Source organism: Miniopterus natalensis, chromosome 1, assembly GCF_054644295.1.
Source record: "Miniopterus natalensis isolate mMinNat1 chromosome 1, mMinNat1.hap1, whole genome shotgun sequence".
NCBI classification, from domain to species: Eukaryota; Metazoa; Chordata; class Mammalia; order Chiroptera; family Miniopteridae; genus Miniopterus; species Miniopterus natalensis.
In genome coordinates, this window is record NC_142081.1 from 99,463,200 (window position 1) to 99,482,227 (window position 19,028).

Genomic DNA, 19,028 nt, shown 5'->3' on the forward strand with positions numbered 1-19,028 from the left:
GATTGTTTATTTCGGGTTTTTCTTTTTTTGTTGTTTGATTGTTTTTGAGGTAAGTTTGTATAGCTATGAATTTCCCTCTTAGAACTGCTTTTGCTACACCCATAAATTTTGAAAAGTTGTGAATTCATTTTTATTTGTCTTAAGGTAGTTTTTAATGTCCTGTTTGATTCCCTCTTTCGTCCACTGGTTGGTTAGTAACATGTTATTTAATCTCCATGTTGGATTTTTTTAGTTTTCTTCCTGTGGTTGATTTCTAGTTTCATGCCTTTGTGGTTGGAAAAGATGCTTGATATGATTTAAATTTTCATGAATTTGTTGAGGCATGTTTTATGGCCTAATATGTGATCTATCCTGGAGAATGTTCCATGTGTACTTGAAAACAATGTGATATTATATAGTTTCTGGATGCGGTGTTCTGTAAATGTTTATTAGGTCAATCTGGTCTAATGTGGCATTTAAGGCCATTATTTCCTTATTAATTTTCTGTCTGAATGATCTATCCATTGATGTGAGTGAGGTATTAACATCTCCTGTTGTTGTATTACTGTAAATTTTTCCCTTTATGTCCATTAATATTTGCTTTATATATTTAGGTGATCCTATATTGAGTGTGCAGATATTTATTTTAAGCTGATAAGCATTTAAATTCAAATACATTCTAAAAGGACTACATTTTTGCTCCCCCTCCACACTTTTTTCTTTAATTATTGATATTTAAAGAGAAAGAAGAAGGGGAGGGGGGAGAGAGAAAGAAATAGAGAGAGGAACATCGATTTGTTGTTCCACTTATTTATGCATTCTTTGGTTGATTCTTGTATGTGCCCTGACCAGGGATAGAGCCTGCAACCTTGGCATATTAGGACACTGCTCTAACCAACTGAGCTACGTGGCCAGGAACCACACTTTATGTTTTTGATGTCATATTTTAGATCTTTTATGTTTATTTGTTTTTGTTTTTTCTTTTTAAAATATATTTTTTATTTTTCCATTACAGTTGACATTCAATATTATTTTATATTTCAGGTATACAGCATTGAGGTTAAACATTTATATAATTTACAAAGTGATACCCCTATGTCTAATACTTGCCTGGCACTGTACATATTTATTATAATTTTATTGATTATGTTCCCTATGCTGTCTGTACTTTACATCTTGTGACTATTTTGTAACTACTAATGTTTGTTTTTTATATCTTATAACTATTTATGGTAGTTTGGGTTGAGTTTTGTACTTTTGTCTTTTGACCTTGGTAGTAGCTTTTAAATGTCTGATTTGCTTTACTTATTAAATATTTGGCTTTACTTATGAGATGTTTTCCTTCCTTATATTTTCTTATTTCTGGTTATGGTCTTTCCTTTTCTGCTTAACATTTCTTGTAAAGCTGGTTTAATGGTGATGAACTCCTTTAGATTTTGCTTGTTTTCTCTCTCCTTCAATTCTGAATAACTTTGCCAAGCAAATCATTCTGGGTTATAGGTTCCTTTCTTTCATCACTTTAAAGATGTCCTGCCACTCCCTTCTGGCCTGTAAAGTTGCTGCTGAGAAATCAGCTGATAACCTTATGAGGTTTCCTTTGTATGTAACTAGTTGTTTTCCTTTGCTGCATTCAAAACTGTCTCTCTAACTTTTCCCATTCTAATTACAATGTGTCTTGGTGTGGGTCTCTCTGATTTCATCTTGTTTGGAACTCTTGTGTTTCCTGGACCTGGATGTCTGTTTCCCTTCCCAGGTTAGGAATGTTTTCAGTCATTATTTCTTCAACTAAAATGTCTGTTCCTTTCTCAGTTCATCTTCTGGGATCCCTATAATGCAAACGTTTGTGTGCCTAATGTTGTCCCAGAGGTCCCTTAAACTATTCTTTTTTTAATTTTCACTGTTCTGATGGTTGATTTCCACTAGTCTATCCTCTAGGTCACTGATCCATTCTTCTGTATTAGCTAATCTGTTGTTGATTCCTTCTTGTGTGTTTTTCATTTGTTACTGTATTTTTCAGCTCTGCTTGGTTCTTTATTACACCTTCTCTTTCTTGAAGTTCTCCCTAAGTTCCTCTATTGCACTGTTGAGTTTGGTTTGCATCCTTATGACTATTTCTTTGACTTCTTTGTCAGGCAAATTCCTCTGTATTTCTAGTAATACTCTTTGTTTTAAGTCTATCTGACATTAATATAGCACTCTAGAGATTATTACAGACTTCCTATGTCTGTAGTTTGCATGGTATATCTTTTTCCATCCTTTTACTTTCAATGGCAGATAACTGGGCTTTATTTTTTTAATTCTTTCTCTGCTTTTTAATTAGAATGCTTAATCCAATTGCATTTTTTTAGGCTAGTTACATTCTCATGTAATTATTGATTGATACATTTAATATTTGCTATTTATTTATTTTCTCTTTTTTCTTTTTTGTTCCTCTATTCTTACTTTCCTGTACTTTTTTAGGGGAGGAAGGTGCTAGTTGAATGTTTTTTAGAATTTCATTATAATTTCTCTTTTGTCTTTTTAGCTATATTTCTTTGCATCTTCTTAATGGTTGCTCTAGGGATTATAATATCCATCCCCAACTCTTCACAAACTATTTAAGATTAGTTTTATACCACATTATGTAAAATTTAAAAACCTTTCAAGTATAAAGTTCCATATACCCCCTTGTCCTTTAGTTACATTTGCATATGTTAAACCCCACAATATAATGTAATATAATTTTTTGCTTGGAACAATCATATGTATTTTCTTAATAAAACCAAGATAGTGTTTCATATTCAACCATTTGTTTATATTTGTTATTTATGGGAGGATTGCTCCAACATAAGCTATTCTGCTATTATCAGACAATAATGATTCTTCCTTAAGGACATGATTATTGTAATCATACACTCCAAAGGTATACTGTCTTTGTAATGCACAGTTTTGTACTAATATTATTCAGTAAGAAGGGCATTTTTCTCTTTGCTAGTCCATACTTCAACTTTTCTGCCTCTAGTTTAAGCCATCTAAAACCACATCTTTATCTGTAATTATGTACTTGGCCTCCTCTTCCTTTCTGTTAAAAATTGTGATGACATAAGCAATCCCATACTAGAAATTAGAATAGCTCCTTTCTCACCAGAGTGAATGAGAAACTACAAATCCACATGCCCAAAAGACCAGGTGCAACCTGGTATTTATTTTTAAAGAAAATCTAAGCTCAAATTAATGTAGAAAGCATATGTGTCTGTTGTTGTTGTTAATCCTCACCTGAGGATATTTTTTCCATTGCATTTTTAGGGCTGGGGGGACATCGATATAAGAGCCACATTGACTGGTTGCCTGCCGCACGCGCCCTGATTAGGGGCAAGGAGCGAACTCAAAACTCACAACCAGGAGTCAAACCCACGACCCTTCAGTGCCTGGGCCAACACTCTTAAACACTGAGCAACACCAGCCAGGGCAAAAGTATGTGTTTCCTGACTGCTATCCCTGGAATGCAAGGTGCCATTATGTTTTTGTTCCAAAGAGTATAGAAAAACTAAACAGTCCTGCTCTTTGCATTCTCTCAATCTCCACCTTGCTTCACTTAGTAAGGCCTTTTTACTCTTTTCTGCTAAAATTTTCTCAGATTGTAATGAATTCAGTTCTACCCTCTAAAAACCTCTCTTCCCTTTACTTTGACATGACAGAACAGTGGTACCTCAGTTTTCAAATGTAATCTGTTCCGAAGACTGAGTTCTGAAATGTTCAAAAACTGGGAGATCAATAGCTGACAGCTAGGCCTCAGGATCTTGCACTGAGTGGAAGCCGTGTGGCATGTTCAACTTCCGAGGCGTATTCAAGAACTGAAGCATTTATTTCCGGGTTTACAGCGTTCGTAAACCAAAATGTTCATCAACAGAGATGTTTGAAAACCAAGACACCACTGTTAGTCCAATTTCCATTTATTTCAGTCTTTAAGCCCTTGGATCTCTGTTGCTGTCACTAGTTCACAAGAAGTACATCACTGCTTGATAGTTAATGATTAAGAGTGGGAGCTCTGCATCCTGACCTGGGTTCGAATTCTAATCCGATTTACCTTGGAAAATTCATTTTGCTTCTCTCAACCTCAGCTTCCTCCTTTACAAAATGAGGATAACAGCCCCTTTCTGTTGGAAGGGTTCAATGAGACTGGTCATTCCCTTCCTGAACTTCTCTTCCTTTGCCTTTCCTAACACCACTTTCCTGGTTTTTCTCTTGTATCATCTGCTTCTCCTATCTCCTTTGTGGGCTCTTCTCCCTTTCCATATTGGGTTTTCATTTTTGGTACCCCATCATCTTATTCCTAGCTTTCCTTGGAATAAGGAGCCCTTGGGTGACTCCTTTCAAATCTATGGTTTCAGCTATTACCCAAACCCAATTACTCTGGAATCTTTAGCTCTAAGCCAGATTTCACACCTGAAATCTAGCTATACAAGTGTCTAGTGGCTATCAGCATTTGGACATCTCAAAGATAAACATGTGTAAAACTAGGCTCCACAACTCTCGACTCTATTCCCCCAATGTTCCTCTTCTCTGATTTGTGCAATTCTCCCCAGCAATGGGTATCCATCCTTGTCTGCTCTTATCTACCACTTCCAACCACTCTCCGGTTTGTGTTGATTTTACCTCCAAAATCTCTTTCACACCTCCTTCCCCGTCTCCAGCTATCTTATCTTACACTCTCATTACTTCTTATCAAGACCTTTTCAGTCAAAGGCACACTAGACTCTACACTGATATATAAGTGAGCTCTCTTAGTTGCTCAGGATACAAATCCCAGTTCTGCCACATACCAGCTGCATGGGCAAGGGTATCACTTCTGTTACCTTACTATTTATTTCTGAGATATGAGAACTAAAGAGTTTTCTGCTCAGTTAGTTGCTGCTTCAATGTCAAAACAGACCCAGTCATAATATAAAGAACAACAGCCCAGCCAGGCATGGCTCAGTGGTTGAGCTTTGACCTAAGATCCAGGTGATTGGGGTTCAATTCCAGTCAGGGCACGATTCCCAGTCGGGGCACATGCCCGGGTTGTGGGCTCCATCAATGACTCTCTCATCACTGATGTTTCTATCTCTCTCTCTTTCTCCCTCTCCTTTCCTCTCTGAAATCAATAAAAAGATATATTTTGAAAAAAAAAAAAAAGAACAACAAACATAGCTTGGTCTGGCAATAGGTCAGTCAACCACCTTCAAATTATGGTGATTAAAGGGTACTTTAAGTACAAAATGGAGACTGGTCTTGAAGCAAATTGCTGGCCTACCATCCATCAGGGCTGCAGCAGAGGCTGTGCTGGCACTCAAGTAAGAACTTGGCATGAGGTTCCTTCTCCAGTTTCAAACTCAGCTTAGAAACAGGTAAGGGAAAACTGTGATCATAGGTTCTTTTAAAAAGTTTTTATTTTGACCTCTCATTTTTATACCTGAATAACAACTTTCCCCAAAGGATGATACATAATCTTTATTCTAAAAAGGACATATCGATAACATATTGATAGCATCTCATCAGTACTATCATTGATTGTCTTAAAATTCCTTGGTTAAGTTCTGCCCTGGCCGGGTAGCTCAGTTGGTTAGAATGTCATCCTGATACACCAAGGTTGCAGGTTTGATCCTCAGTCAGGACACATATAAGAGTCAACCAATGAAGACATAAATAAGAACAACAAATTGATGTTTTGATCTCTCCCCCTTCCTCTCTCTATAAAATCAATAAATTTAAAAAATAAAGTTCTTCCCCTTTTTTTAGTCCTTGGTGCTAATACCAGAGCAGCTGTTCCCTCTATACTCTGACCTCTCTCAAGAACAAGATACAGGGACTGTTCTGGATTCCCTTGGACAAGTGCAACTAGGACACCCAAGAGGCTCAGCTTCAATTTACAGAGCTTTTTTCATCTTTTTTTTCTTTTAAATTAAGACTATTAGGGCTAAATTATAAATGCAAGATTTGTGTTTGCCTTGGGGGCTCACATGCCCCACAGCCTGAGGATCACCTCAGCTAAGCCAAGGCTTTGTCATGGCAAGGCTACTGAGCAAAGGTCTGTCTCTAACTTCCCCCCCACAAAGGAAGGGGTCAGTCAGTCGAGATAAAAGTTCTTACAAAAGCAAACAGCATCATGTCCCCTGCTGGCTCTTGGAGCTACACACATAGAGCCATAAGCCTTACTCTCAATTCTTAAAGGACCTGGCTGGCTGGCTTCTCTCTATTTCCTGGGTAAGGTAATGGGGCCAATGTGGGGCTGCAGAGGCCTCAGGCTCCTTGTGATCATCACAACATATACAGTGTTCTGTGGTGCCCAAGGAACCTGCTGGCCTCCACTCTACCTGGGTCATGTGACCTTTCTTAATCTGGTACATCATCGCCAGAGAAACCCCTACTCTGGGGTCACCCTACTCCTGTTTTTCTCTTATTTGTGCTGGTGCTTCAGTGAGACATGGTTCCACAGTGAGCTCCGGTGCCAGGGGAAGAGATGGTGCCCTGAGTTCTTGGTTCCATAATTCCAAAAGAAATCATTACTTTCACTGTTATATTTTAAGAAACCCCATGTTTTGTGGCACCAGTGGGACTGTGATATATATATCTTTACAGGTGTGAAGTTATACCATAACTGAAGAAATAAAGCAACAGTCCAGTTTGCCTTCAATGACTCACTGAAAGAAATCTTTAATTACCTGCACCATGCCAATTTATGATAAGGCAGTGAGAATTAAAGCAAGACTGCATAACAGAAAGTACTGTAATATATTTCTAAACTTGAATATTGTAAAGACCCAGTGTACTAACTATGCAATGAGCCTGCCAGTAACTGTTACCTAATATACACAACTTGCCTTAAAGAAACAAGTACCAATTTGTCCACCCTGAGACTTTTTCCCCCTTCTAGGCAACATTACATTGGACATGTTCTGAGTCTGAAAAGTACAGGTTTCAATCAAAGTTGTAACTTCTTTGCTGGACACATGGCTGTACCCACGAGGTCTTTATGGTGCTGTGTGTAACCTCCTACCTGAGGGGAGCTTCCTGTGTGCAGCTGCTGAAGACATTGCCTGTCCAAGAGCTTGATTAGAGCCCAGAGGCTGCTGGAAACTGGCAGCTTTGCTGGTTGAAGTAGTACGGTGCTTTGATTTGGGATCTTTAACTGGTTGAGTCCAGACCAGTGCCTCCCCAACCTGGAGAGCAGCTCCCAACTTCTGAGCCATCTCCACCATCTTGTACCCACATGAGAAGAAAAAAAGAATCAAGGTATGACCGCCAGAGACAAGCCTACCTACCTTGTCCTAGGTCTTCCACCTGGGGTTTTAGCTAAAATAGTGACTACTGGTACTAGGCATTTGAGGGAGGAAGTACTTATTGCAAGGAAATATTTCTCAAACAGCAGAAATCACAGACCGCCCTTAGAGGATGGCAAGGGAGTTCATACAGGATCTCACTTAACAATTCAAGTTTGGTGTGTTATTGGGCTAAAAATTCACCTTTCCTACAGGAGAAGTGAGAGGAAACTAAAAAGAGACATAGGCTTCAACTCAGAGAAGTTGTATTATCAATAACAGACTCAGTAAGCCTGAATTTCCTCTTACTATTTTCTTCCAGGAAAGTTTTTTCTCAGGCTGTTACTAATCGAATAATTTATGCTGCCAGGAACATCAAAGCCAAAACAGGCATGAGCTTATAATAGGTTTTATTTGGATTATTTGGGCTAGATTCAAAAGTTTGCCGACAGCTTACTTATGGCTCCTGGGAGCTAATAAGAGACATACCTCCCTCATGCCCTGGTCTGTTGGTTGAGTGCCATCCTGTGCACCAGGAGGTAGTGGGGTTCAATCCCTGGTTGGGGCATGTGCAGGAGGCAACTAATCAATGTCTCTCTCCTCCCTCTCTCTCTCTCTCCCTCTCTTTGCCCCTCTCTCTAAAAGGAAAAAAAAAATCAATAAAAAAAAGACATACCTCAGAGTCAAATTCCAGAGAGCTATTGTCCTTGAGTAGGTTGACTTTCTTCTCCATCTCTTGATACTGGGCCAAGGCCTCCCTCTTCTCACCCTGGTTGTACAGCAGCACAGCATAGTTCAGGTTGACTAAAGGGTTATACCTGTGGCAAAGAGGGATTCTATGAAGCTTAGGCTTCACAAAAAATGGTCATTTAGAGATTCTCATTACTGAAAAAAAAACAAAAAAACCCTGATTATAAGTAGAGATTTCTCCACTCAGCAACAAGCAGGAACACACATGCTGTCTGGACTTGTGGGAAAGAATCACAGAATAATTGCCCAACCAGTAAAGCAGGTGTTGGGACCAAGTGTGACATCTCAGCCCTCAGCAGGGACCACCAGGATGGGCTGAAGAAGTGATCCCTACCCTGCTGCCTAGCTGATGCCAATAGAGTAAATCCAAGAGAGTCAAGTTTACCTTAGATTAAACTAAGCCGAGAGTCACATCTGATATTCCAGCTAGCCCATGGCTATCAGCAACTCAAGTCCACTGCCAGCTCTGACTTTCCCCTCCTGACTACTAAACTTGGGGCTGGAAACACTTTCTCGGAAAGTGCTAGTGTTGGTTTCTGCCGAGCCACTGCATGTTTAGTATGACATCCTTCCATACCTAGGCCTTGTGCAAAAGGCCATGGAGAGCAAGCATCAGGGCTGACTCAGGCAAAGCGAGTGTTCTGGTGCCACCTCATGGTTTTGGAGAGTCTAGCCTCCCCAATACCATTCCCCAAGGAGCAGCTTACTTATCCAGGCGGACTGCTTCTGCATAAGCTCTCTTGGCATTCTCTGTATCTTCCAGATTGGTCAGAGCCACTGCAACAAAGAAAGTGAGAACTGCAGCTGGAGACTCCAGCTTAGAAAGCAAAAGGAATGTTTCAAGACCACAGTTCATTCAGTCCCCCAACTTAACAGCTCCTTTGCCCTCTCTACTCCTGGTACCACCATCTACTCAGTTACTCTAGCTTAGTTACCTGGTGTCATCTTCAAGAGTCCCCTCTCCACAATCAGTTGCGAAGTTATCTGAACTCCATTTTTTGTAGTTTCTTTTCTGACACTGCCCAAGTTGTTTCAGACTGTGGCAATGTCCCCATCTGCCTCCATCCACTTGCCACAATGCTGCCAGATTTCTCACAGACTTACAAACAAATCTGAACATATCACTATCCCACTTAAGAATCCTCACTGGTCCTCCATCACCCATAACCATGATCTTTAAAATTTGTTTAGCACCAGGGCACTCTCACCTTTTTAATCAGCATTTTCTGGACACCTTACCTATAAAACAATTAACAGAACTGCTCTGGAGGCCCTGTTCACTCCACCTCCCCACCAACATGCACTCACTTCTACCAAACACTTAAGAGGAGATCTAGGAATTCAGCTGGAAAAAATGGCCTTGAGGATAAAGTCTAAAGTCCTTTCACTCTACTTGTGCCCTCTATCATCTGACCCAAACTATCTTTCCGGACTCATCTCCCACTACATTCTGTAGCACTATTGCCCATTAGCAGCAGGGTACAGTGTGCAGTTTCACGGCTGCATGCCTTTGTTCAGTGACTCCTCAGCCACTCTGTGCGACTGAATTCCAGCTTAGCCTTCAGAACAGTGTGAAGGCCCTCCCTACTTTGTGATGTTAGAATTGCTGCTTGTGCCTTGCAGTGTGGCAATTGTCTACATTCCTATCCCCCTTAGAAGTAGGCTAGTTTCAAATTCAGGCAACCCCCAAATAACCACCAAATTGCTTTTGCAACCTTTCTCTTATAAATAAGAACCCTACAATAATGACCAAAAACACCTGAAGACCAATGTCAATGAGGACATGCAAACTGCTTTCAGGCTAACATTTAGTAAGTTTAGTATATGGAGAAATATCCCCTAGAAAGAATATTAGTCGATACTTTTGTATTATAGTAACTAACAATAAAACCAATAATAGTTAATATTCATTGGTTATCTAATCATACAATCCCCTCATCAACCCTGTAAGATATATCTCTTACACTCATATCTGGAACTTAGCTGGCTCAATATATATATAAATGAAATGTCAAGCCAAGGGGAAACATTTGGTAAACAATAAACTAGGGATGATCTTGATTTAACCTGTTGGTCTCTGAGTGAAATTCCCCCAAGTTAGAAGCAAACAAGTGCTTTGTCATCTTTTTATTCATTGTTTTTCAAGCTGTAGCACAGTATTCCAGATCCTGATGGGATCTGCAAGAAAATGGCTCCTAAGGGACATTTAGACACTGGCTTCCAATGACTCTCAGACTGTGGAGAGGGTTTCCACATAATTATCTCTTACCAGCCAAAAGCATGTACAGCTCCCCCATCTTTGGCTGGAAGTTGATGGCTGCACTGAGAAAATGGAAAGCTGATGCATACTGCTGCATGGTCAAGTGGACAAGGCCCAGATTATAGAGAATCTTCCAATCAAAGGGTGCCAAGTAGTTGGCTCGTTTCAGGCAGCTGATAGCCTGCAGGAGAGAAGGGCACTCGATGAAGGGAGGGGGCAAGCTAGGCAGACCCAATAACACAAACAAGGAAGGTGAGGAAACACTCACTGCTACGTATTTCTTCTTGCCAAAGAAACACATTCCAATGTTATTCCAGAGTGGAGAACTTTCTGGAACAGCACAAGCCACAACTCTGTATTTGGTGAGGGCAACATCAAAGTCTCCATGGGTCTGCATCATGCTGCCTGCTGCCAAGATGGCCTGAAAACACAGGACATGGAAAGTTGATAATTCAGTAATTTCCAAAAGGCTGTGGCAGTGAAGGAGCCTTCCTGGGTGCAGAAAACCTGCATAGCATGACAGAAAAACTTCCAGGAACATATATAATATATTCAAGCTACTGGAACAAATGTTCATGAGAAATGTCCCTGCACCCTACACTGTGGTTCTCTTTGGCACAGTATGGGAAAAGAAAAAAATGTCACTGACTTTACCCAGCTCACTTGTTTCCTAATTCTAACAAGGGAAGGCAATATTTCTGAGCATCAGAGCCCTTTAAGTAAATACTGCCTTTAATCTGTTCCCTGCAGCACCTACTTGGTACACCAAGTGCTGCTCCAGACAACTCAAATACTCCTTTCTTTGCCACTTAAAGTATAACTCCTTCTGCCACAGGACAAAGAGTGACTCAGCTTTAGGCTTCATTAGTCCAGGTGTAAGGTGGGGAGCTGATGGAGTAAGGTTAATGTGATTCCAAGACAGGACTGAGTCTGTATCCTTCGCAGTTGTATCCTTCGCTGCATCTCCCTCAATAACATTCATCCACTTGATCTTCTCATCCCTAAAGATATATCTGGACAAGAGTTGTAACTGCAGATTCATTAAGAATCTAGAAGTCATTTCACCAGAAGTATTTTTGACAGCAGTTGTGGGGGCTTTGTTAATTGCCTAAATGCATAAAACTTTATCAGCATTGCAGTTTTGCTTTCTGCGTAAGTTACAGGCTTGTTATAACAAATGTGCTCTTTTGGAAAATAAGAAGCAAGTACCAACACTTTATAATATTTTCAAATAAGAAGAACCATGTTTATTTATAATTTTTCTAAGAAAAAGGTAGTATCTCAGGTATTCAAAAAGCTTTCTAGGGCCAGATCACCTCTAGGTGTGGGACCATCTATGTGAAGGCTCTGGAGTTTGACGGCCTAAGTACCTTGTAATTGGTAGGGTCATAAGTCAGCGCATTTCCGAGGTGTTCAAATGCCTTCTGGTAAATGCCAAGCTTGGAGAAAAAGCAAACCAGAGAATTGTATCAGCGAGGAGTTGGTAGTTAAGGAGTCTGGTCAATCAAACCCTGAAGCACCCTGACTTTTCTGAGTTCTCTTAACAAAACAAGAGCTACAGATACCAGATAGAAAAAGGAAACTAAAAATCGACACATTTGTCGCCTGATAAGATCAAATTATCTATTTGCCAGGAACCATCTCTGCCACACTAGTGCTGCTCCACACTAATGTCTCCTGGAAGGAAATGGGCTGGTTAGCCTCATCTCCTCTGGAGCCAACCTCCCAAGCCAAAGCCAGGAAGGCCGAGGGTTAAACTCCTAATTCCTTTTAAAGAAAAATGAAACAGACAGAAAGGTTACCAAAGAGGCAGACCTGGAGGCAGGATGAGCTAAGCAGGGATCTTGGGGAGTTAATGGGGAAATGGGATGAGTAGAGGCCCCTCCAGGACCCCTGGGCCCCAGTTTTCAGGCTGATAAGGAAAAGTGATTGAGCTGAAAGAACTTCACTGACATTCAGGAATGTGGAGGGGAGAGGAAACAGACTTCTAATTCTAGACAATACTTTGCCTTCTCTTTCCTATAGGACCTGGCTGGGAAGAAGGAACAATAGAAATGGCCTTAGCTTCAAAGCCCTAATAATGCTAATTTGTATCAGTTTCTCTCCCCACAACAAAATGACAGCCCTTGTGACTAGTTATTTCTCATATATGCTCTTTCCTTTAAAAATTATAATTGCAGTTTTTATTTGAATGCAGAAAATTAATTCCTTTAACAAATAAAGAATATAATAAAGCAAAAAGTAAAGTTCGTGTGCTTCATATGACCTTTAGTAAAATGTGTTAAAGTAAAATCAAAATGCAGGGAAACCACAATACACATAAATCCAAAAGCATTTCTAACATTAATACATGAATGACTAAAGAGTTCTCCTTACCTGTAAGTAGAGTAATCCTAAAGTTGTAAGAAGTTCTGTATTTTCTGGTGAGAACCTACAACACAGAGATCAACTCAGAGATGCTCAGAGGGAAACAAGATGTGAATGAGGCACATGCACAGTAACATACCCTCGTGCAACATCTGAGAGACACAGTGTGTGTCCCACTCCCCATGGAAATTCCCCAAGATGATTTGGGAATTGCCTTCAATAGTACATCACCTCAACCCTGACTACAGGGAGGATTGCTCAGCAAGAAAAAAATGGGACTTAGAATCCAGACTCTTCTTCAGGACCATTTCTTAGGGTCAGAGTCCTAAGGCAGAACCTATGGAATATTTTGAGTGACTGTCTGCATTACACTGACAGAATTAAAGAACAATGCTTTATGAACCAAGTCAGTCTGGAACACACATAGTTTTAACCAGTTCCCTTCTGGTGGGATTTATTTTTTTTCTGTTCTCACTGTATATACAATGGCAGTGTGGCCCTAATGCTCTGCTCTCCACATTAAATAAAAAGCCATAGTAAACAGCCAAATTAAACAAACGAAGGAAGACATACTAGATCTAGGAAAGAATTAGCCATTGGCTTTGGGAAGTAAACATTGGCTTAAGTAAAAGATTACCTGCTTTCCCAACCCCTCACTGATATTTCTCTTGGTTACAAAACCAAAGCTACACTGAATTGAGATGATCTGACTACAGAATCATCAGACAGTTTCAACAGTAAAAATGCCAAAAGCGAGGAACAATGTCTCATGCTTCTATGGAATGAGGTAGGGCACTGGTCACCTATTGGGAGACCAGAATTAGAGGGGCCAAAGCCTCAGCCAGGGAGGCCTGAGCTGTCCAGAGTTTACTTAGTTCAACTATTTGCCCTTCACTCTCTGCCATAATAAATAACCATTTTGATCACCTCCCTCCCCCAAACTAAGTAACTTCTGTGAGTCTGGCTGCATCCATCCCCCACCAAAACCTAACTGCTATCTCCAACCTGCAGGTTTCCACATTCTCATTGAGGCTCCAAATGCTCAGGTGTCCTCTTGGAAATTTTTGTGACTTCAGTCCTCAGCCAGCCCCTGGAAGAATGTCTCCCTTCAGGTTTATATGAGCTCATCTTCCAGAAGGCAGGGGTCAAGAATCGAGGCTTCCACCAGCCCCACAGAAGTTTAACATATGCTATGTGGGCTCCTTCCTACTTCTCCACGTAAACTTAGCCTCTTGATGTCAGAAGTCTCTCTAGTGAGAGGAAGATGGTGGCGGAATAGGTGAAAGCAATACACACCTGCTCCTGAGGACGAACAGGAATTACAGCTAAAATTTAGAGCAATTAACCTGAATTAATAACAGAAAGACACCTGAAAAGGAGTATTATATCCAAAGAGTGAAAACAAGAAGCAACACAGAGACTGGTAAGAGGGGTGGAGACGCAGAAAAAGCTGGTCCCTGCACCCAGGGGAAGTGGCTGTGAAGTCGGAGAAATATTGTGGCTACAAAAGCCCCACCAGAGGAAAGAGGCGTCTCAATCCCATGCCAGGACTCCCAACCCAGAACACCATGGCCTGGAAGAAGAACTTGCATAACATTTGGCAGCAAAAATAAGTGGGAAATTGGTCCACTGGAAAGGGGAGGGAGTCTGCCTGAATCCCAGGCGTCCTCCGTAAAGGCTACTGCACAGGGACTCACTCTCAGGCACTCACCCGGGGCTCAGGTAGAGGAAGGAGACTCAGGGCATACAAAAGCCAGAAGGAGAAGATCTGGGTGGCATAAGACTGGTGATGGGAAGGCAGGCTTCTGAGGTCCCAGTTCTAAGCCAACATCTCACACAGCCCTCAGACGCCATCTCCCAGGGTGCACCAGTTCTATTCTTATAGCACGAGCGGGAGAAAGTACACTAACCCTGTCCTCCAAATACTGGCGACACCACCCGCCAAGCTTAAGTCTGGCATAAAGAACTATTGGCTATACCCAAAAGGGACCTAAGTAGTGCTTTTTCCTCTGGAGAAACTACAGACAGCCTTAAACAGACACTGAACTGAGTGGCTGGGGAACAAGAGCCAATCTTCCCTCCCACCCCCACGGGTTAGGTGGGCGCAATCCCCAAAAGAAGGTACCCTGGGCAGGGCCTCAGGCTGTGGAATTAGGGGGAGGCAGTGCACTTGAAAGCCTCCCTCAGGATCTTTGGCGGGGTGCTGCCAAGCTAGAAAGCCAGCAGCTAACTAACCTGCTGAGGTCCTGCACCACCCCCAATAAGGGACCGTCTGAATTTGTATTCCAAAGCCTGCCTGCACCCCAAGCCAAGTGCAGATCCATAGCAGGAACAAAGTGCAAACCAGAACTGGGACTTTAGAGCCCCCCCACCAGAGGCCTTCACCAGAGCCTCTGGCAGTGAGCTGCAGGGATAGAGGGGGGTGACAAGCTCTCTAATCCCCCTATAAGAGCCAGATCAACCCCAAGCAGAAGGGGCAGCCTTGTGCTATAACTCTAAACCCCACCTGCACCGTCCTGCAGGAGCAGGCTTGCTGGGAAAAGGGGTCACAAATCAGAACTGTGAAACCGAGTGGGACTCCCTAGGAGCCTCCTTTCAAGAGCTCTGGTGGGGTGCTGCTGAGCTGTAGGGCAAGTGCCTACCTCCCTTCTTGAGGGCCAAGGGCCTGCACTAACCCCAACAAGGGGCCGTCTGGATTTGCATTCCCCAAGCCTGTCCACACCACCAGCCAAGTGCAGACTGAAAGTGGGGAGGAATTACAGGTCAGAACTGGAGCATCTGGAGCCATCCCCCTGAAGGTCTACATCAGAGCCTCTGGCAGTGAGCTGCAAGGAGAGAGGAAGGTGACAAGCTCTCTCCCAACCCCAAGCCCCAAGAGCCGGTGCTACCCCAAGTGGAGGAGGCAGCCTTGATTTATTTCTACAAGCCCCATCTGCACTGTCCTGCAGGTGCAGTCTCACAAGGTAAAGGGGCCACAAATCAGAACTGTGAAATCTGGTGCATCCCCTAGGAGCCTCCCATCCAGAGCTCTGGCATGGAACTTAAAGGAGAGCACCTACATCCCCTCTTGAGGGCTAAGGACCTGAGACACCTCAATCAAAGGATGGATTAGACTAGTATCCCCAGATTCTGCTGGCCATGCCCTGCTAATCTCATATCCACTGAAGGAAGGGAGCACAAAGCAGAGCTTGGACATTGGACGTGACTTACTTGGAGAACTCCAACAGGGCCTCTGGCAGAGCACTGATGAAATAGAAGGAGGTGAGCAGCTCTCTCCTTCCAAGGGCAGGTGACACCCCAAGTGGAGAGGGGCAGCCCTCGTCTCTTCCTCCAAGGCCTGCCAGCACATCCCCGCTGATGCAGCCTCACAGAGGAAAGAGCACATAACCCGGAGCTGGGCTGTCTGGTTCGACCCCCTCAGAGCCTCCCCTTAGGGTTTCTCACAGGACACCACTGAGCTAGAAGACAAGCAGTTAGCTCCCCTCTCGAGATCTGAGAATCTGTGTCACCCCAATCAAAGGGAGGATTGGATTTGCATTCCCATTTCTAGCTGTCCCCATCCTGCTAAGCTCATTTCTGTGGGGTGAAAGTTGATCCCACCCACAAACGGGCCAACAACAATCAGCTTCCAATTACAACAGGAGGGTCCACATAACCCACACAAAGGATATTACTAGAGCATTCAGCTCAGGAGTTCAAGGAGACTTTACCACTGTGTCCCACAGGACACTTACTATATAAGGCCACCACATAAAGACTGGGTGGGAGTCATAGTAGTTCTAGCTCACACATAAGAACAAAGCAAAGAAACAGCTAAAATGGAGGAGACAAAGAAACAATCCCCAAATTAAAGAAGAGGAAAATTCTCAAAAAAAAGTACTAAATGAAATGGAAGCAAGCAATTTATCAGACACAGAGTTCAAAATAATGGTTATACGGATGCTCAAACAACTTAGTGAAAACTACAAAGAACTCAATGAGAACTACATCAATGTGTAAAAGGAAATAGAAACTAAATAAAAGCCAGCTGGAAATAAAGAATATCATATCTGACATCAATAACACACTGGAAGAAATTAAAAGTAGGCTGGATGAAGCAGAGGATAGAATCAATGACTTGGAAGACAAGGTAGAAAAAAACAGAACAACAAAAAGAAAAAAGAACTAAGAAGAACGAGGATAGTTTAAGGGAACTCTGGGACAACATGAAAAGAAACAACATCCACATCATAGTGATAACAGAAGGAGAAGAAAGTAAGCAAGGGGTAGAGAACCTGTTTGAAGAAATAATCACAGAAAACTTCCCTAACCTGCTGAAAGGAGAAGCTAAACACAAGTTCAGGAAGCATAGAGAGTTCCAATCAAGATGAACCCAAAGAGACCCAAACCAAGACACATCATAATTAAAATGGAAAATGTTAAGGACAAAGAGAGAATCCTAAGGGCTGCAAGAGAGAAACAATCAGTGACCTACAAGGGAGCCCCCATAAGGCTGTCAGAGGATTTCTCAACAGAAACACTTCAGACCAGATGGGATTGGCATTAAGTTTTCAAAGTAATTAAAAGCAAGGATTTAAAACCAAGACTGCTCTATTCAGCAAGGCTATCATTCAAAATAAAGGGTGAAATAAAGAGCTTCCCAGACAAAATAAGGCTAAAAGAGTTTAGTACCACCAAAACAGCACTGCAGGAAATGCTAAAAGGTCTGCTTTAAGAAGAAGAAGAAATAAAAGTAAGGTGCATAGGCATAAAGGGAAAAAATGGCGTTAAATAAGTACAGATTAATAATAACTTTAAATGTAAACAGATTAACTGCACCAATCAAAAGACATAGGATAGCTGAATGGATAAGAAAACATGGCCCATATATATGCTGTCTACAAGAGACGCACCTCTACAAAAGATTCACACAGACTGAAAGTGAAAGGATAGAAAAATATATTCCATGTAAATGAGAATGAAAAACAAGCTGGGTTAGCAATACATATTTCTGACAAAACAGACTTCAAATAAAGACCAAAAAAAGAGACAAAGAAGGTCAATACATAATACTAAAGGGATCAATCCCAACAGGAGGATAAAAGTTATAAACATATATGCAAGCAATATAGCAAGCACCTAAACATATAAAAAAAATTATTGGCGGACTTTAAGGGTGAGATGGACAGCAACACAATAATAGTAGATGACACCCCACTGTCATCACTGGATAGATCATCCAGGCAAAAAATCAACAAGGAAACAGAGAATTTAAATGACACACTAGATCTAATGAATTTAATTGACATATTCAGAACATTCCACCCCAAAGCAGCAGAATATACATTCTTCTCCAGTGCACATGGAAGATTCTCAAAGACAGACCACATAATAGGACACAAAACAAGTCTTGTAGAGATGAGTTCAAGAAGACTGAAGTATCAAGCATCTTCTCAGATCATAATGGCATGAAACTAGAAATCAACTACTATAAAAAAACTTAAAAATATTCAAACACATGGAGGCTAAATAGCTTGTTATGAAACAATGAATAGGTTACCAATGAGATCAAGGAAGAAATAAAAAACTTCCTGGAAACAAAAGAAAATGAACACACAACAATTCAAAATCTTTGGTACTCAGCAAAATCAGTCCTGAGAGGAAAATTCATAGCATTACAGGCATACCTCAAGAAACAAGAAAAAGTTGTACTAAACTATCTAGCACTACAACTAAAAGAATTAGAAAGAGAACAGCAAAAAGAGCCCAGAGTAAGTAGAAGGAAAGAAAGAATAAAGATCAGAGCAGAAATAAATGACATAGAGACTAAAAAATCAATACAAAATACCAATGAAACCAAGAGCTGGTTCTTTCTCCGCTTGCAAAAGAGGCCATGACAATGGGCAAACTGCACAGAGAAATTAGTCAGCTAATTGTTCAGTCTGCAGAATATCCAGAGAAATCCAACAGCCATATTATACAGGATATTTCCCTGAAAACAAAAGAAATCTTCACCAACTTGGCATCATTTTCAGAAGTTTCAGGTGATAGAAGAAAGCTTGTTCTCAATTTTGAGGCACTAAAGCAAAGACAATTTCCACCAGCAACAGAAAACTTTCTTTACCATCTAGCAGCAGCCGAACAAATACTGAAAATGTGACAGCGTCAGATGGTATCACTGAGGACCGATACAAAGCTCTTTGAACACGATTATCGATTAACTATGCAAAATACTGAAAATAACAAGGAAATGTTATATTTTAGTGATTTATTCAAAAGTATTGAGATTTGACCGGAAAAGCACTGAAACACATGAAAACACTTCTGATTTTCTCTTATCTGATTAGTTTCACACCTACTCTCAATGTTGGACAGAGTGCTGTAACTATCATAAATAAGTTATAAAATGACCTGCC

The 19,028-nt window shown here is 41.3% G+C and overlaps 1 protein-coding gene across 4 annotated transcripts in view; it reads right to left on the minus strand.

Moving 5' to 3' along the window:
• The window catches only part of BBS4 (Bardet-Biedl syndrome 4), a 136,553-nt gene that overhangs the window by 55,126 nt on the left and 62,399 nt on the right, over window positions 1-19,028 (minus strand). For 3 of the 4 annotated variants that reach the window (XR_015715641.1, XM_016201474.2, XM_016201482.2), the window contains exons 9-15: window positions 12,643-12,697; window positions 11,637-11,705; window positions 10,535-10,687; window positions 10,276-10,447; window positions 8,714-8,783; window positions 7,933-8,074; window positions 6,995-7,196 (exon numbers count right to left, since the gene is read on the minus strand). Coding sequence is in view for 3 of the 4 variants with exons in the window: in XM_016201474.2 (XP_016056960.1) it covers window positions 6,995-7,196; window positions 7,933-8,074; window positions 8,714-8,783; window positions 10,276-10,447; window positions 10,535-10,687; window positions 11,637-11,705; window positions 12,643-12,697 (863 nt within the window). In the remaining variant the exon portion in view is untranslated. The remainder of the gene's footprint in view (window positions 1-6,994; window positions 7,197-7,932; window positions 8,075-8,713; window positions 8,784-10,275; window positions 10,448-10,534; window positions 10,688-11,636; window positions 11,706-12,642; window positions 12,698-19,028) is intronic. The other variant, XM_016201488.2, reaches the window with a different exon arrangement.